Here is an 18,595-nt window from a genome sequence, read left to right as displayed (position 1 = left end):
AGGGCCGGAGCTCTTTTGTAGGTAAAACCTGGTGTGTTGGAAAGGAATTGTCCTAAAATAGGATCGGAAGTTAATAAGTGCCAGTGTTTGGTCACTATTTTTTTGATCTTATTATGTTGGTACATATAAGGGGTGATTATCCTCATGTTATTACTGTCATTGGTTTTCTTATCCTCGGAAGGATTAAGAAGTTCCCGTCTATCACTTAAGAGGGCCCTCTTGTATGCCTTTTTGAGAGACATATTTGAGTACCCTCTTCGTGTCAATCTTTCACGTAGATCGTTTGCAGCGAGTTGGAAAGTTTGCAGGTCGCTGCAATTACGCCTTAAGCGAAGATATTGGCTTGTTGGTATCGATCGGATTAGTGGCTCAGGGTGGAAGCTAGAGCCATGGAGGATGGTATTCCCTGCCGTGGGCTTACGGTAAAGTCCACTGTGCAGGGTACCATCTTCTCCTCTAAAAATCTCAACGTCCAAAAACGTCACGCGGTTAGGGTCCAGATTCATTGTGAAGAGCAGGTTGAACTCGTTCCTGTTCATTCTTTCCAGGCAAGTGTATAATAGTTCAAGGGGACCCTCCCAGATGAGGAACACGTCATCTATATAACGGGTCCACATGAGAATGTGGTCCGTATATATCGACATGGCCTCATCATCTAGGAAGGATGTCTCCCACTCCCCCAGGTACAGATTGGCGTAGGATGGGGCACAACAAGTGCCCATCGCCACGCCTTGTACCTGGAGGTAGTGGGAGCCATTGAACATAAAGATATTATGTGTAAGAATAAACCGTAAGAGGCTAAGTATAAATTCACTATAAGCATCATTCGGTACCTTCTGCGAAATAATATGTTGGATAGCGGCCATACCTTTTTCATGGGGTATGGAGCTATATAAAGCTTCAACGTCAATGGTGACAAGTGTTGCCATGGAAGAAATAGGAACGCCCTCAACCTTGCTCAAAAAATGAATCGTGTCCTTCGTGAAGGATGGTAAATCCTGTACGAAAGGTTGCAAATAATTATCCACCAAGCAACTGGCATTTTCAGATATAGACCCTCTCCCTGATATGATGGGTCTACCAGGGGGGTTAGTGGGGTTCTTATGGACTTTGGGAAGTCCATAGAACGTTGGTATTTTAGGGAATTTGGTACGAATAAAATCCCACGTATGCTTGGTAATGATGTTATTCAAATAGGCTTGGTCTGTTAAGAGGTAGAACTCCTGATAGAATTTAGCCACAATGGTGGGGGTGATGCGTCTGTACCAGTTGATGTTATTGAGGATCTGGGTACACATCTGAACATACTGTGTATCATCCATTATGACAATATTGCCCCCCTTATCAGCCTGTTTAATAACTATTTTTTTTATTGTCAGAGAGTTTATTGATAGCTTCCCGATGTAAGGGGGAAATATTGGCATGGGGGGTGCAGTCAATTTTCATTTTCTCAATTTCACTAGTGACAATCTTCAGAAATGTATTGATGTTTTGGTTTTGGATGGGGGGATAAATATCTGATTTCTTTTTTAAACTTGTAGTACTTTTGTTGTCCTTTATTGTGTCAGAAGTTACGCCTGACAATAGTGAGTCAATATCGACACGGTCAATTAAGTTTTCATTTTCCTCTAGCAGGGAGATTAGAATATCTAGGGCAGGGTCTTTTGATATATTTTTGGTGTTTTCTTTATGAAATAACAGTTTGAGATTTAATTTTCGTGCAAACAAATGTAGGTCTTTTATGACCTCGAATTTGTTTGTATTTGATGTGGGGCAGAAGCTGAGACCCATTTTAAGGATCTCTGTTTCTGCTTGAGTGAGGGTATAGTGAGATAAATTAATGATAGAAAAGTCCTGCACCAAGGAAGGGGCGTGATCTAAAGTGATGGTGTTGGATTTTGGGATGGGGGTGTGACATTCGTGGTGGGTGTAAGATGAAGTGCTCGCTGGTGAACCAGGTCTAAAAAAGCAAAATCCTGTAAATCAATATTAGTGGAAGTGTTGATTGGGGGAGGTGGAATAGTTGGATCCTGAGATTGCTGTAGTGTCGGGGGTAAGGCTTCTCGTGATTTAGTGTGTGCAGGAAATAGGGAAATATTCTCTTTTTTATTGGAAGGTAAGTTTGACTTTTTTGTTTGCTGTTGAAAAGCTAGCTCGTCCTGATATGGACGCTTGGTGCGGTCACTTGTTTTGACCGTTTTGCTAGTAGATATGTCTTTTTGAGTAGGCATAGAGAAGTTATCCTTTTTGAAACTGAAATTTGTGTTTCTATTTTGTGCCCATAGATATGCTCTACCTTGTTGGGAAATGGTTTTGCTTCTGTTAAAAATTTTTTGTTTTTTCATTAAGATGTTTTTGTTAAAGGTATCTAAATGATCCTTCAGTTTTTTCTCACGTTCGATGTAAGTTTTGTGAGTTTTAAATTTTTTTATTTTTTCACAGGTTTGAGCAATGTCCGTGTCCAATTTTTTGGCTCTTAATGAGTACTCCTCAATAAGGAGCCCCATTAGAGCTCCTGAACAAGTTTGTAGGGTGTCCTCCCACTTGGCCTTGAAAGCAGGCGTTATGTCCTCTAACGAGGGAAACACCTGGATCCTTAGGCCAAATGGGCTGACACCCTCTAGGATATGATCCTGAAAGGATTTACAATGCCAGAAAAATGTTGATTTTTTTTCAAGCAGTTTGGATAGCTGGAACAACAGAGAGGCTAGTTCAGTTTCAACGAACTCTTTGTGTTCATATTCGGCTAAGTAACCAGCCATTAAGGTGTTCCAGTCATCCCCAATAAAACCAGACATTTCTAATAGACTGCAACAGTGAAGAGAATGTCGGATGTCTAGATTACACAAAAAGGTATGAGTATTAAATAATATTAGTATGTGCTAATTATTACCAGACAAAATTACATTAAGTTTCAACTAGAAAGGAGCACCTATCACGAGCTTCGGGGAAAGGTATTTGCTACCTGGTTAATCAAGAAAAGAGGTTTGCTCGTGGTAGGTGGACCAAAAGAATGTGCCACATCCCTTGTTCTGTCTCAGCATCGATTGTACCTGTGACCCTCTTGTAGATACCCAGTCTCTAAGTGTGTGCAGCAGGTTGAATGATGGCTTTAACAGATAGTTTACTCAATGAATAAAGACTCCAGAGGTGTTCTCCAATGCTTCTTTATGCTTCAAGTTAGCAAAGACATAAACATAGAGGCTTTTCCATAGGTAAATTTACAATGAAGTTACACAGCTTCCACACTCTGCAGTCTCCTCATAACAACTAAACAAAATGGCAGTTACAGCAGGAAAATGGAGATGGGAGAAACCATCTAGCCAGAAACAGCAGGGGTGCTAGGAAGATACCAATATCATAGCATAACATAACATGTAATAACAACTGCTAGACAGTTAAAGCTGCGTGGCAGCACACTCCCCGCCTGGTATCGTGAGATACCACTACACAATTATTTTCCATAAACATACAATTAACATTGCATACAGTAGAATGCTATGTAGCCCTCTCCTCTAAGCTAACTATGCTAGAGATCTAAGTGACTCCTTCACATAACACTGAATCAGAATTTTTGGAAGCAGACATAATTAGGACTGTCTCAGTGACTGGTCTCAGGAAGGTTTTTGGGCTCCCGTCCTTTACAATCCTGACTTCCACACTTCGGACCTTTCCATCATCACTAGCAATGGCCTTTGAAATAACTCCAACTGGCCACTGGATCCGATTGGTTTGCTTTTCTTTTAGAAGAACCAGGTCCCCTTCCTTTAAGTTAGGCTTCTGGGTTTGCCACTTTTTACGTCCTTGAAGAAGTGTGAGGTATTCCCTCCTCCATCTGTCCCAGAAACAATCTGCAAGGTATTGAGCATATCTCCATTGACGTTTATATATGTCCTTTTCATCAAAGATGCTCTTTGGCGCTGGGATCTGTCCAATTTTCCGGCTCAATAATGCAGCTGGAGTTAAAACAGTTGGACATTCTGGGTCTGTGGATACAGCTGTCAGCGGTCTTGAGTTGATTATTGCTGCGACCTCAGCAAGGAATGTAGTAAGTACTTCATGGGTAAGACGTGAAGAACTCACATCAAGCAACATAGAATCCAGTATGCGCCTTGCCATCCCAATCATACGTTCCCATGCTCCGCCCATGTGTGAAGCGTGTGGTGGGTTGAATTTCCACATGCAGCCTAGATCACTCAAATAATTTCCAACTTGGTGTCGGTCGATCTGTAACTCTTTGCAAGCACCAATGAAGTTAGTTCCACAATCTGATCTCAACATCTTCACGGGACCTCTTAGAGCAAGAAATCTCCTTAGAGCATTGATAAAGCTCGAAGTATCCATTGACTCGATTACTTCGATATGCACAGCTCTTACAGTTAAGCAAGTGAACATTACAGCCCATCTTTTGCTGTTGACTTGACCACCACGACTTCTTCTAGCCGTTACTGTCCATGGTCCAAACACATCCATTCCGACATATGCAAAGGGTGTATCTTCACTCAGTCTGTCTGCAGGTAGGTCAGCCATCTGTTGAAACTGCTGTCTACCCCGTAACTTCTGACATTTAACACAGTTGTGAATGATCGTGGCTATTTGTCTTTTTCCTCCAACTATCCAGAACCCTGCAATTCTGACTGCACCTTCAGTGTAGTGTCTTCCTTGATGTTTGACTCTCTCATGGTAATGCTGTATAATCAATGTTCCCAAATGGTGGTTTCTTGGTATTATCAAGGGGTTCTGTTCCTTCCCTGGCAGGTTTGACCTTTTCAGTCGTCCACCGACTCGAAGCATGCCCTCGTTGTCGATCACTGGGTTCAGTGTGAATAGTGGGCTACATTTTGGAACTGGTCTATTGCCTCTTAAGCACTTAATCTCTTCCACAAAGACTTCTTCTTGCACACGACGTATGATGAACAGCTCAGCCCTCTCATACTCGAATGCGTTGGGTGACTCCTTACAGGTGTGCCATCCATGGCAAGAAGATGTCTGATTCGATTTGCGGAAAATCTGTGCAATATGAATCAATCTTGCTATAGTCTTCACCAACCTTTTCCAAGAGGAGAAACGTTCAAAACGTCTTACCTCCAAATTTCTTCTTGAGCAGATGTTGGAACTCAATGCTACAACTTCAGGCCGGATTTCCGGGTCAGTATCTGGATCCTCCAGATGGAAATCAATATCTTCTTCTGAGTTTGTAGAAGACTGGTCCATTAAAAACTTGGGTCCTGAAAACCAGATGGTTTGTGTGAGGACAACTGCTGGCACTGACCTAGTAGCAATGTCTGCGGGATTCAAACCAGTCGGGACATAGTTCCATTGTTCAGGTCTACTGTTTTTCCTTATTCGTTCTACTCTGTTGGCCACATACACATAGAACCTTCTCACATTGTTGCATATATAACCAAGCACTACCTTGCTGTCAGTATAGTACTTAATCTGATCGATTTCAATATCCATTTCATTTTGCAGGAATTCTGCGACTTCAACAGCTAGGGTCGCACCACACAATTCTAATCTTGGAATAGTGTGAGCAGGTTTTGGAGCTAACTTGGCTCTTCCTAGTAGAAACCCGACATGGGGTCTCCCGGACGGATCTATAATCTTGAGATAAGCCACAGCCGCTATGGCTTCGGTAGATGCATCACAAAAGATGTGAATCTCTTTCCTCAGACTTCTTGAAACTGAAGTGGGTGAATAGCAGCGTGGGATATTAAGTTCTTCCAGTACCTTCAAGGAGTTTCTCCAGTTCTCCCATTTAGGCAGTAGGTCTACTGGCAGAGGGGCATCCCAATCTGTCACTCTTTCAGTAAGCTGACGAAGTATGGATCTCCCTTGGACGGTAACTGGAGTCACAAAGCCTAGGGGATCGTAAAGGCTGTTGACAGTTGACAAGACTGCACGTCTGGTGAATGGCTTCTTAGCGTCAGAGACCTGAAAGGTGAATGTGTCTGAAGTTACATTCCAGAGAAGACCGAGACTTCTTTGCATGGGCAGGGAATCTACTCCCAAGTCCAAATTCTTCAAATCCTTAGCGTGATCTTCTGGATTGAAAGCCCTCATTACTTCGCTGCTATTAGATGCGATCTTATGAAGCCTCAAATTAGCAGTCAACAGGAGCTTTTGGGTCCTTTTTATCAAATTGACGGCTTCTTCAGGTGTTGAGAAGGATTTCAGGCCATCGTCTACATAAAAATCTCTCTCAACGAATTGCCTGGTGTCAGATCCGAATTCCTTTTCACCTTCCTGCGCTGTTTTTCTCAGTCCATAAGTCGCCACGGCAGGAGATGGACTATTTCCAAAGACATGGACTCTCATGCGATAATCTATCACCTGATCATTAATGTCATTGTTGCGGTGCCACAAGAACCTGAGATCATTTCTGTGTTCCTCTTTGACTATGAAACAGTGGAACATCTGTTGGACGTCAGCTGTCACGGCAATTGGTTCCTTCCTGAACCGCATCAACACTCCTATAAGGTTGTTCGTTAGATTTGGACCAGTTAGAAGAACGTTATTTAAAGAGGTTCCCTGGAACTGAGCGCTTGAGTCAAAGACTATTCTGATTTGCCCCGGTTTACGAGGATGGTAGACTCCAAAGGACGGAAGGTACCAGCATTCTTCACCTTTCTTAAGGTCTGGTGCTGGCTCAGCATGATGGTTATCTAAAATTTTCTGCATGAATGCTAGAAAGTGCTCTTGCATCTCAGGTTTGTTACGGAGAGTTTTCTTAAGTGCAGCAAATCTGGTTAAAGCTTGTTCTCGATTGTTAGGGAGAGTAAGCCTTGGTACTCGGAAGGGTAATGGAGCTACCCAACTGTTGGAATTGTCCTTGAAGAACTCTTCATCCATAATCTTGATGAACTCCTTGTCTTCGACTGAAAGGGCAATCTTGTTGTCATCACGAGTAGTTTGGTACACTGAATCACCAAAGTCCTTTTGAGAAGTGAGCTTGCAGTTAATGCTTTGGAGTGCTTGATATGGAACTTCGTTTTTGAAATCAAGTCTTTCCTTCACATAGTAGTGCAATGGACATTTCATCAATCGATAGGTAACATTAGTTTTGTAGGAAGCTACATCCAAGAGCTTATGAGATTGGTCTAAGCAGACTTCTCCTATTATCACCCATCCAAGATCGAGTTTCTGGGCCTGAGGAGCATCATCTGGACCGTTACATAACTCTCTTATTTTATGAACTCTAGGAATGTCTCTCCCTAGTAGAATCAAAATCTTAACATCCTTGTTAAGTGGTGGAATGTAGTTAGCAATGTGACTCAAATGAGGGTGATGACGTGCAACCTCTGGTGTGGGGATTTCTTCTCTGTTGTTCGGTAGCTGATCACATTCGATTAGAGTTGGAAGAGGAAACTCTGTGTCCTCATATTCTGATGCAACTACGAAGCCATGGGATCTTCTTCCAGAAGTATTGACCTTTCCTGCACATGTCTGCAAGGTATAGGACCAGGTCTCTCCTTGAATGTTGAATAGGTCAAAGAATTCTGTACTGGCCAATGAGCGATTGCTCTGATCATCGAGTATGGCATACATTTTTATGGATTTTTGTGGACATCCTTCAGGAAAAACTCTTACAAGACATAGCTTGCTACAAGACTTGCTATGAAGCCCTTCTCCACATACCTCTGTACACCTTGTGGTTACGGGGTCGGCATATTGCTCAGTTCTCTCCCCGCCATCATCTGATGTAGTCTTGGGGTTGCTGCCGAGTGAAGGTTTCCTTTTGAACAGATCTGAATGAAGAGCGTCCACATGTTTGTCACTGTTGCAGAGAGAACATCTGATGGCGATCTTACAGTCTCTAGCTAAATGATCGGAGGATGCACAACACTTAAAACAGATATTATGCTCTTTGAGAAATGACTTGCGTTCTTCAATAGGCTTGTCCTTAAATGCACGACATTTGGAGAGAGAGTGTGGCGCATTATGAATAGGACACTGTTGATTAAGATTGCTAGCTTTAATGTCTGTAGCTAAGACGTTGGATGCTATTGCAGTCTTCCTCACGGCAATAGGATGCCTTAAATCCTTGAATTTACTGTTGGTGGCAATACCCCTTGAAGTACTTAAAGGAATGGTGGTTGTATCTGGATAGAAGAAGCTTGGGTCATTCTTGGATCTTGCAACCTTCCGCACGAACTCTGAAAAATAAGAAAAGGGAGGGAAGGAAACATGATGTTCATACTTATACTTAGATCCTTCACTAGTCCACTTTCCCTGAAGATAACTAGGCAACTTTGCTACAATAGGATTTACCCCCTGAGCAGTGTCTAAATAGCTAAGACCTGGTAAACTAGGATCTAACTTAGCAATTTCAAGTTCTTGGAGGAGGTCACCTAACTCTCTAAGCTTATGATTGTCCTTAACAGAGATTTTAGGAAAGTCGTTTAGTCTCTGGAATAAGGCAGATTCAATGACTTCGGGGCTCCCATAGTCTTGTTCTAGACGTTCCCAGGCAGCATCAAGGCCTGCTTTAAAGTTATAAATGTAGACAGATTTAAGTCTCTTTACTTGTTCTGAAGATTGACGCCCCAACCACTTTATTAGTAAGTCAAGTTCTGCTTGAGGTTCAATGTCCAAGTTCTTGGTTACCGCCTTAAATGTAGATCTCCAACTCCTGTAGTTCTCTGGGCGGTCATCAAATCCAGACAGTCCAGTTGTAATCAACTCTCGTCGAATCATATACTTACTGAACTCTGTAATGTCAGTGCTTTCAGTTTTTATAGCCACAGGGTCTACTGATGGTGTGCCGTCTTGGACCATGGTTGGTATCTGATGTTGGCTGGTAGGTAGAGAGAAAGGTGTTGCAGATGGGTTTAATTTAGGTAAATGTCTGTCGACTGAAGGTCTCTGAGCATTTGAAGTCAAAGAGAGCTGTATCAAAGGGGGTATAGAGTTCATTCTGTAGTCTTCTGCTGTGCCCTTGTAATCTCTATGCACATAGGGTTGTGGTGGCACATGAGCTGCGTAGGTTGATTCACTTGATTTTGTGACGTGCGGTAGTTGTGGTGGGTCTCTGTTAGTAGGTGTGTCTAGTTGACCAGCTTGCTTTGGCGACACATTGCCTTCTGATCCACTTGCTGGATGATTATGAGAAGAATCTCCAACTGTAGGTGGGACTGTATTGTCGTGGTTCTGAGTTAAGACAAACTGTAGGGTCCTTTCAACAGGGTCTTGAAAAGCAGCCAAGCTGGTACAAGCTGCTCCTTCTTCTTCCAATAGGGCTTGTTCCAAGACAGATAACTCTGCTAAAGCTACTTCCTTTTCTCTATTCTTCTGAAGAATTTCTAGCTGAGCCTCTGTTTCTGCTTGTATTCTTGCCTGAATGCGTTTAGCTTCTGCTTCCTTGCATTTAGCTTCTGCTTCCTTGCATTTAGCTTCTGCCTTGATGGCTGCTTCTTTTTCAGAGCAGGCGGCTTGAACCTGGGCTACTGCAACCTTTTGGCGAGCTTTGAGTATTTGGTCGCTCAGTATTGACCTTATAGAGCAGGACCGCAATGACTTAGAAGAAGATTTATGATATGAGCGGGCAGACCTAGAAGATTTTCCTGAGTGTCTGGAAGAAGCAGAGTTACAGGATATAGTCTCATATAGCTGTGCCAATCTCCCTTCTATCTGTGCCTTTGCTTCAAGATATGTGCTATGCCTCTGCTGGTCATTAGAAGTAAAGTCCTTTAATTCCAATGCAGCTTCCTCTATGTTGGAATGTGACAATAGGGAATAGTACTTCTCAGAAAGTCTTTTATAATTCTCAAATGCCTTCTTAACCCTTGAGAGAGCAGTGTTCAATTGCTCAGAATTGTTGCTAGTTACATTAGTGGCTGTTATACAACTTAAAGTCTTTTCCCATAATGCAGTCAGGTTACTAGAGGTTTCTTCCTTACTTGCTTCATAAACCTCCCTTGCCTTCAAGGATGGATGAGGGGCTCTGACAGGACGAGCAGAATGAAGTAAGGAGTCTGCTTTATCTTGACTAAATGCAGGTAACTCTGTGAGATCTCTGTCAGACATAATAAGTACTGTATTTCTGGTGTCTTGTTAGAAATCTGCCAGAGCTCAGCTCTGTAAGTAGTGACTTCTGTTATTAAGCAGGCTGGCTGAGGTATTTTTTTTTACAATAGTGGCTAGTGCTGGAACTAGTTCAAACTGGATCACCTCAGAAGGCTGTAACAGTAATGAAGCAGTAATAGGTGGCTGGTTTCATATGCAGAGTAATGCTTCTGGTGACTCACAGACAAGTTTGGTACTTACAGTTCTGAAGCTGTATATTACCGTGGACATTTACTTCAAGTACTTTTTGGAACTGTACTCTCTGAAGCTGTGTATTCCTGGAAATTTACTTTTTGAAGCTGTGTACTCCTGTAAATTTACTGTTCTGTCTCAGCATCGATTGTACCTGTGACCCTCTTGTAGATACCCAGTCTCTAAGTGTGTGCAGCAGGTTGAATGATGGCTTTAACAGATAGTTTACTCAATGAATAAAGACTCCAGAGGTGTTCTCCAATGCTTCTTTATGCTTCAAGTTAGCAAAGACATAAACATAGAGGCTTTTCCATAGGTAAATTTACAATGAAGTTACACAGCTTCCACACTCTGCAGTCTCCTCATAACAACTAAACAAAATGGCAGTTACAGCAGGAAAATGGAGATGGCAGAAACCATCTAGCCAGAAACAGCAGGGGTGCTAGGAAGATACCAATATCATAGCATAACATAACATGTAATAACAACTGCTAGACAGTTAAAGCTGCGTGGCAGCACATCCCTGAATACAGTAACAAAGGAATATTCCCCTAGGTTTGGGATTTTTCAGGCACAAATTTATAAATGATTCAAAGATCAATGCAGAAAATTATAACATTTATTAAGGTGATAAATAAATTGATGTAGACATTAAGAAGAAAAACATTACAGGCAATGTGTGATCATCAAGAATACAACCATATCCGTGAGATGACTCTAACCAGTACCCAATATATTTCGGGAAATTAGTTCCCTTCTTCAGGGGTGGTTTCAAAACGGAGAAGTGTTCTAATAAACAAAAACAACAGTATTATAATTATGCCATTGAACATAATAGAGGTATTCTATTAACATATACATCATTCATATACATATAATGTCTTGTAATCCACATATTATTAAAAAGTAGCTTGCCTAGTTGTTAATGTAGTTGGAAAACAAACACTTACATGGTTAGTCTTGTGATAAAACATGGAGCCTGTAGGGTGATTAAAAACAAGCTGGTCTGCCACACATGTAAGTCCACCGTCCTAGATATTTATGTATCCCATGGGTCAAAAAATTACCAGTATAATGGATTGTATCATGGAAAGGATCTTATTGTAGGTCTCCTGTCTCCTAGCCGGTGTGGGAACCTGAAGTCCCAAAACAAACGGCTGAGACACCAGGAAGTAGACAATATGGACCAACTAAGGGGAGAAATATAGCATATAGGGAATATGTTAGTTAGTTTAGGAGTCACTAAAGATCTCCAAAAGATTTGCAGGGCATCTGGGTCATCGTAGATGAAATCCAGTGTGTCCTGTCATAATATATAAAGAATAGCCAATTACCTGTATGGTCTTGGGCAGCGGGTAGCACATATGAGGATCGACCAGCGTGGTCAGAAGGATGTGAGGATTGCAAAGGAGGTGTGTGGATTTAAATATTACCTTGATTTGGTCCCATTGTCCACAGCTGGTGCTCCGCCTCACGGGGCTTCCTGGACAGCGGACGCCAGGAACAGCCCCGCCGCCGAGAATGCGCATGACATGTTTCCTCTTGCCTGGACAAAAAAGAAGAAAAATTAAAGTGTTGTTTTAGAAAAAAAATCAATAGATGTGTGTGTGTGTGAACATATATATATTATACCTGAGACAACACGCTCTGATGCTGCGCTGTTGACGGAGGTTGAAGGTGTTGGTGTCCGTGCTGGTGGCGACACTGCTGCACCCACTTGTGAAGATGAGTCCTCATTCCACGGTGAAAGCGCAGAAGAATCAATAGTTAACAAATCTGAAAGAAAAAACAAAATCATAAATACACATTTTATATATATATATATATATATATATATATATATATATATATATATATATACAGTGGGTACGGAAAGTATTCAGACCCCCTTAAATTTTTCACTCTTTGTTATATTGCAGCCATTTGCTAAAATCATTTAAGTTCATTCTTCTTCCTCATGAATGTACACATAGCACCCCATACTGACAGAAAAACACAGAATTGTTGACATTGTTGCAGATTTATTAAAAAAGAAAAACTGAAATATCACATGGTCCTAAGTATTCAGACCCTTTGCTCAGTATTTAGTAGAAGCCCCCTTTTGATCTAATACAGCCAGGAGTCTTTTTGGGAAAGATGCAACAAGTCTTTCACACCTGGATTTGGGGATCCTCTGCCATTCCTCCTTGCAGATCCTCTCCAGTTCTGTCAGGTTGGATGGTAAACGTTGGTGGACAGCCATTTTTAGGTCTCTCCAGAGATGCTCAATTGGGTTTAAGTCAGGGCTCTGGCTGGGCCATTCAAGAACAGTCACGGAGTTGTTGTGAAGCCACTCCTTCGTTATTTTAGCTGTGTGCTTAGGGTCATTGTCTTGTTGGAAGGTAAACCTTCGGCCCAGTCTGAGGTCCAGAGCACTCTGGAGAAGGTTTTTGTCCAGGATATCCCTGTACTTGGCCGCATTCATCTTTCCCTCGATTGCAACCAGTCGTCCTGTCCCTGCAGCTGAAAAACACCCCCACAGCATGATGCTGCCACCACCATGCTTCACTGTTGGGACTGTATTGGACAGGTGATGAGCAGTGCCTGGTTTTCTCCACACATACCGCTTAGAATTAAGGCCAAAAAGTTCTATTTTGGTCTCATCAGACCAGAGAATCTTATTTCTCACCATCTTGGAGTCCTTCAGGTGTTTTTTAGCAAACTCCATGCGGGCTTTCATGTGTCTTACACTGAGGAGAGGCTTCCGTCGGGCCACTCTGCCATAAAGCCCCGACTGGTGGAGGGCTGCAGTGATGGTTGACTTTCTACAACTTTCTCCCATCTCCTGACTGCGTCTCTGGAGCTCAGCCACAGTGATCTTTGGGTTCTTCTTTACCTCTCTCACCAAGGCTCTTCTCCCTCAATAGCTTAGTTTGGCCGGACGGCCAGCTCTAGGAAGGGTTCTGGTCATCCCAAACGTCTTCCATTTGAGGATTATGGAGGCCACTGTGCTCTTAGGAACCTTAAGTGCAGCAGAAATCTTTTTGTAACCTTGGCCAGATCTGTGCCTTGCCACAATTCTGTCTCTGAGCTCTTCAGGCAGTTCCTTTGACCTCATGATTCTCATTTGCTCTGACATGCATTGTGATCTGGAAGGTCTTATATGGACAGGTGTGTGGCTTTCCTAATCAAGTCCAATCAGTATAATCAAACACAACTGGACTCAAATGAAGGTGTAGAACCATCTCAAGGATGATCAGAAGAAATGGAAAGCACCTGAGTTAAATATATGAGTGTCACAGCAGAGGGTCTGAATACTTAGGACCATGTGATATTTCAGTTTTTCTTTTTTAATAAATCTGCAACAATGTCAACAATTCTGTGTTTTTCTGTCAGTATGGGGTGCTATGTGTACATTCATGAGGAAGAAGAATGAACCTAAATGATTTTAGCAAATGGCTGCAATATAACAAAGAGTGAAAAATTTAAGGGGGTCTGAATACTTTCCGTACCCACTGTATATATATATATATATATATATATATATATATATATATATACACACACACAGGAAAAGCAAGCTTTACAGCAGACGGTCAACTGTGATCACTTACCATCTTCTGTGTTCTCCAACAACACCGCGGATGAGTCCAGGGCACCCTCCCTTCCATTGCTCGCCGGTCTACTACCGTAAATAGTGTCCATTTGCTCAAACCATTTCCATTTTTTTTGGTTTGAACCACTCTGGCTGTTGTGGTCCTTTACAGTTCTATAAACACTTTTTAATTTTTTTAATTTGTCCCTGCACTGCTTAGAGGTGCGGTGGTAGTCGTCTGTGGCCAGCAGCTGAGCAAGTTCCAGAAACACCTTTTCATTCCTGGTCGCCCCATCCAGCTCTCGTTGTATCCGCTCCTCAGCTAACAATGAAAGGAATGTCTGCACCTCCTCCATTGACCAATTTTCAGACATCTTTTGGGCTCACTTCTGGTCTGGCAGCGAATCTGTTGGCAATCTGGGGATTAGACACAAGCCATGGCAGCAGTGAAAATTGTTATAAATACAGTGTGACAGTACAGTGTGACAGTGGAATACAGTGTGACAGTACAGTGTGACAGTGGAGTACAGTGTGACAGTACAGTGAGACAGTGGAGTACAGTGTGACAGTGGAGTACAGTGTGACAGTACAGTGAGTACAGTGTGACAGTACAGTGTGACAGTGGAATACAGTGTGACAGTGGAGTACAGTGTGACAGTACAGTACAGTGAGTACAGTGTGACAGTACAGTGAGACAGTGGAGTACAGTGTGACAGTACAGTGTGACAGTGGAATACAGTGTTACAGTGGAATACAGTGTGACAGTACAGTGTGACAGTGGAGTACAGTGTGACAGTACAGTCTGACAGAACACAACCCTGAGATCTTTAACCTGTTCAGTACAGTTCCAGCAGGGTTAAGGGAATTGCACAGGGGAATGGATGTCAAGACCCCATTGAACTAAAATGTTAATTTTATGGGTTACTAGTCAAAGGGGTTTAAAAAAAAAAAAATAGCATGGGGGCAGAGCACTGGTACCAATGCAAAAATTACATTCAGCAAAGGAGCAATGACTGACATTTACAAAAAAAGTGTTTAATTGGCCAATAAATTACATTTCTATGATGGCTTCATTAAAAAAAAAAAAGGGGTCTGCTATTTATTTTGGGGGACCTTTGCATGAGCCATTTCTAGGAGCCATTTCTTCTTTTTTAGCAGGCAGAGAAACATTTGTCAGCAATAGGGTATCTTTATTTTTATGTCACTTTTGCTGTAGCACATTTGATGAAGAATGCTGAGCCTGGAACATAACACAGCAGACAGGTCATTGGGGGGGTTAACACATTTCTCACTACAATGCCATTTCAGGCTTTTGCTGTGTGCTGGAACACAGGAGGTGTTTTATTACCTGCTACTACTTTTTAAGGCCAGTGCCCCTGAGTGATGGTACATGGTGCGCCCTCCCCACACTCTCACAAAAGAACATGAACCTCTTCTATAAAAACGTATCTACTCACAATCCTATGGCCTCTCAACACACGCTTCTCCCTGCAGTGGTGTCGCATAAACAATGACAGTGATGATTATTAACCAATCACTGCCTTGTAGTGAGGACCAATCAGGCTGCATGGGAGGGGTTGTGGATTTTAGTACCGGTACGGTACGCTTGGAACCACAATCGAGTAGGTACTGTTTTTCAGGGCCGTACCGTTCGGTTCCATGCAGTGGAAAAGCAAACCTATACCGTACCGTACCGAACCGTTCCGACCCTATACCATGCGGTACCAGCAGTGGAAAAGCACAAAAGCGTGCCGAGCCGGTACGGTTCTATGCAGTGGAAAAGCGCCAAAAGACACAACAGGAGAGATCCCTGCACCAGCATTGCTTGTGTTGATGCTGGAATCTTTTTGTGTTTGTTTTTTTTCCTATCAACATGCTGGGTAAATGAAAAAAGACTCAGCATGTACACTATATTGTCAAAAGTATTGGGACGCCTGCCTTTACACACACATGAATTTTAATGGCATCCCAGTCTTCGTCCGTAGGGTTCAATATTAAGTTGGCCCACCATTTGCAGCTATAACAGCATCAACTCTTCTGGGAAGGCTGTCCACAAGATTTAGGAGTGTGTCTATGGGAATGTTTGACCATTCTTCCAGAAGAGCATTTGTAAGGTCAGGCACTGATGTTGGATGAGAAGGCCTGGCTCGCGGTCTCCTCTCAAATTCATCCCAAAGGTGTTCTTTCGGTTTGAGGTCAGGACTATGTGCAGGCCAGTCAAGTTTCTCCACCCCAAACTCGCTCATCCATGTCTTCATGGAGCTTGCTTTGTGCACTGGTCTAAACCATTTGGTGGAGGGGGGATTATAGTGTGGGGTTGTTTTTCAGGGGATGGGCTTGGCCCCTTAGTTCCAGTGAAGGCATCAGCATACGAAGACATTTTGGACAATTTCATGCTCCCAACTTTTGTGAGAACAGTTTGGGGATGGCCCCTTCCTGTTCCAACATGACTGCGCACCAGTGCACAAAGCAAGGTCCATAAAGACATGGATGAGCGAGTTTGGGGCGGAGGAACTTAACTGGCCTGCACAGAGTCCTGACCTCAACCTGATAGAACACCTTTGGGATGAATTAGAGCATGGGTGTCCAACCTTTTGGCTTCTCTGGGCCACATTGAGTGTAGAAAAATTTTCTCGGGCCGCATATAAAATATATACTATAGTTAAGGTATATGTGTAATAAAACGCTACCGCGCCCTTCCTGCACTGCCACTAATTTAACACAACTAGAGGATGATCCCTTCCGAGGCAGCCTCTGCCTACAGTTAGTTGGAAGCTGCTGTGGCTGTGCCCCTGACCCGCCTTCCTTCCTCCCAAGCAAAAAAAAAAAAAAATTGTCAGGGGGCAGTGGGCTGCATTGCCTGCGGTTCCGGGCCGCAGGTTGGACATGCCTGAATTAGAGTGTAGACTGTGAGCCAGGCCTTCTCGTCCAACACTAGTGCCTGACTTCATAAATGTGCTTCTGGAAGAATGATCAAACATTCCCATAGACAATCTCCTAAACCTTGTGGACAGCCTTCCCAGAAGAGTTGAAGCTGTTATAGCTGCAAAGGGTGGGCCACTTCCATATTAAACCCTACTGACTAAGACTGGGATGCCATTAAAGTTCATGTGTGTGTAAAGCCAGGTGTCCCAATACTTTTGACATTATAGTGTATACTTGTATGGGCAATCGTGTCTGATTTCATTGTTTGACCATAGTTCTGTAACGCCGAGTGCTCCGGGTCCCTTGGCTTCCCCGGAGCACTCGAGGCGTTCCGCAGGCTGCAGCGCTACGGTCATCATCCCTGACCGTGAGCGCTGTTCCCCCGCAGCTGAGGCACTTACCCGTCGGGTCCCGCCATCTCTGCCTCCTGGCGCACGCCGGGTTCCGTCCTCCTCCCGGCGCGCGCGGCCCCGCTCCCTAGGGCGTGCGCGCGCCGCTGCACTGAAATTTAAAGGGCCAGTGCACTACTAATTGGTGCCTGGTCCAATCAGTCCAAACCCTATAAAAACCCACTTCCCCTTCCTGTCCTTGCCGGATCTTGTTGCCTTTGGTGCCTTGAGAAAGCTTTTGGTGTATCGTTCCCTGCCTGTGTATCTGACCTTCTGCTGTTGCCCCTGACTACGAACCTTGCCGCCTGCCTTGACCTTTTGCTCCGTCTGACCTTGCCTTTGCCTTGTCCTTCTGTACCGCGCCTGAATCAGCTGTCTTTGAGGTTGAGCCGTTACCGGAGGATACAACCTGGTTGCTACCGCCGCAGCAAGTCCATCCCGCCTTGCGGCGGGCTCTGGTGAAAACCGGTAGTAACTTAGAACCGGTCCCCTGGTACGGTCCACGCCAATCCCTCACTGACACAGAGGATCCACCTCCAGTGCAGTCACCTGCCGCTAGTCCGGACCCTGACAGTAGATCCGGCCATGGATCCCGCTGATGTGCCCCTGCCTACGCTCGCTGACATCTCTACCGTGGTTGCCCAGCAGTCCCAGCAGATTGCTCAGCAAGGCCAACAGTTGGCACAGTTGACCGCCATGCTGCAGCAGCTTCTTCCCGCACGGCAGCAGCCGCCTGCTTCTGCCAAGCTCCACCTTCGCAGCTGGTGGCCGCCACCTCCGCTAGAATCCGTTTGTCTCTCCCGGACAAGTTTGATGGGGATTCTAAGATGTGCCGGGGATTCTTGTCCCAATGTTCCCTGCACCTGGAGATGTTGGCCGACCAGTTTCCTACGGAACGATTGTCATGGTCTTACCTTCTTGCTGTTCTCCTTCGTTTGACATGTGCTGGCGGCCATCTTGGTTTCTGGGTTTCTTGTAGCCTCCCACCCTGCGGCTCCTCCTTCCCACTGGGAGGAGCTGGATGCCTAGCTCATATATATAGGTGGTCTGTGGCTTCAGTTCCCTGCTTGGTCCTCCTGTGTTCACATGCTTCTAAGACTGCTGCTGCTGCTGGTTCCTGATCCTGGTTTCGTCTGACTACCCTGCTGGTTCCTGATCCTGGCTTCGTCTGACTACCCTGCTGGTTCCTGATCCCGGCTTCGTCTGACTACCCTCCTGGTTCCTGACCTCTGGCTTCGCAAGGACTCTGCTTCGGTTTCACCATCCGTTTGGACTTTTGCTTTACAGCTTGATTTTCAATAAAGCCTTCTTATTTTCACTTATCTGTTGTTGTACGTTTGGTTCATGGTTCCGTGACAACGATCTAAGGTGGCCTTCATGGTCAGCTTATTGTCCGGGAAGGCCTTGGCCTGGGCCACGCCGCTCTGGGACCGCAACGATCCTGCCACTG

At 44.0% G+C, this 18,595-nt stretch overlaps 1 protein-coding gene across 1 annotated transcript; it reads right to left on the bottom strand.

Annotated features, from left to right (window-relative positions):
• Positions 1-1,877: 1,877 nt before the first annotated feature.
• On the bottom strand, positions 1,878-6,974 carry LOC309569151 (uncharacterized protein; the record flags this gene model as incomplete). The annotated part of the gene is made up of 3 exons (XM_082274912.1): positions 6,067-6,974; positions 5,207-5,589; positions 1,878-2,808 (listed from the first exon to the last, which is right to left on the bottom strand). The coding sequence occupies exons 1-3, from the start codon at positions 6,850-6,852 to the stop codon at positions 1,878-1,880; spliced, it is 2,100 nt and encodes a 699-aa protein (XP_082131038.1). The 5' UTR covers positions 6,853-6,974.
• Positions 6,975-18,595: the final 11,621 nt, after the last annotated feature.

Source organism: Pelophylax lessonae, assembly GCF_965119305.1.
Source record: "Pelophylax lessonae genome assembly, chromosome: 1".
NCBI lineage: Eukaryota > Metazoa > Chordata > Amphibia > Anura > Ranidae > Pelophylax > Pelophylax lessonae.
Note: the sequence above shows the minus strand (reverse complement) of the source record. Positions and strands in the feature narration are given on the sequence as shown.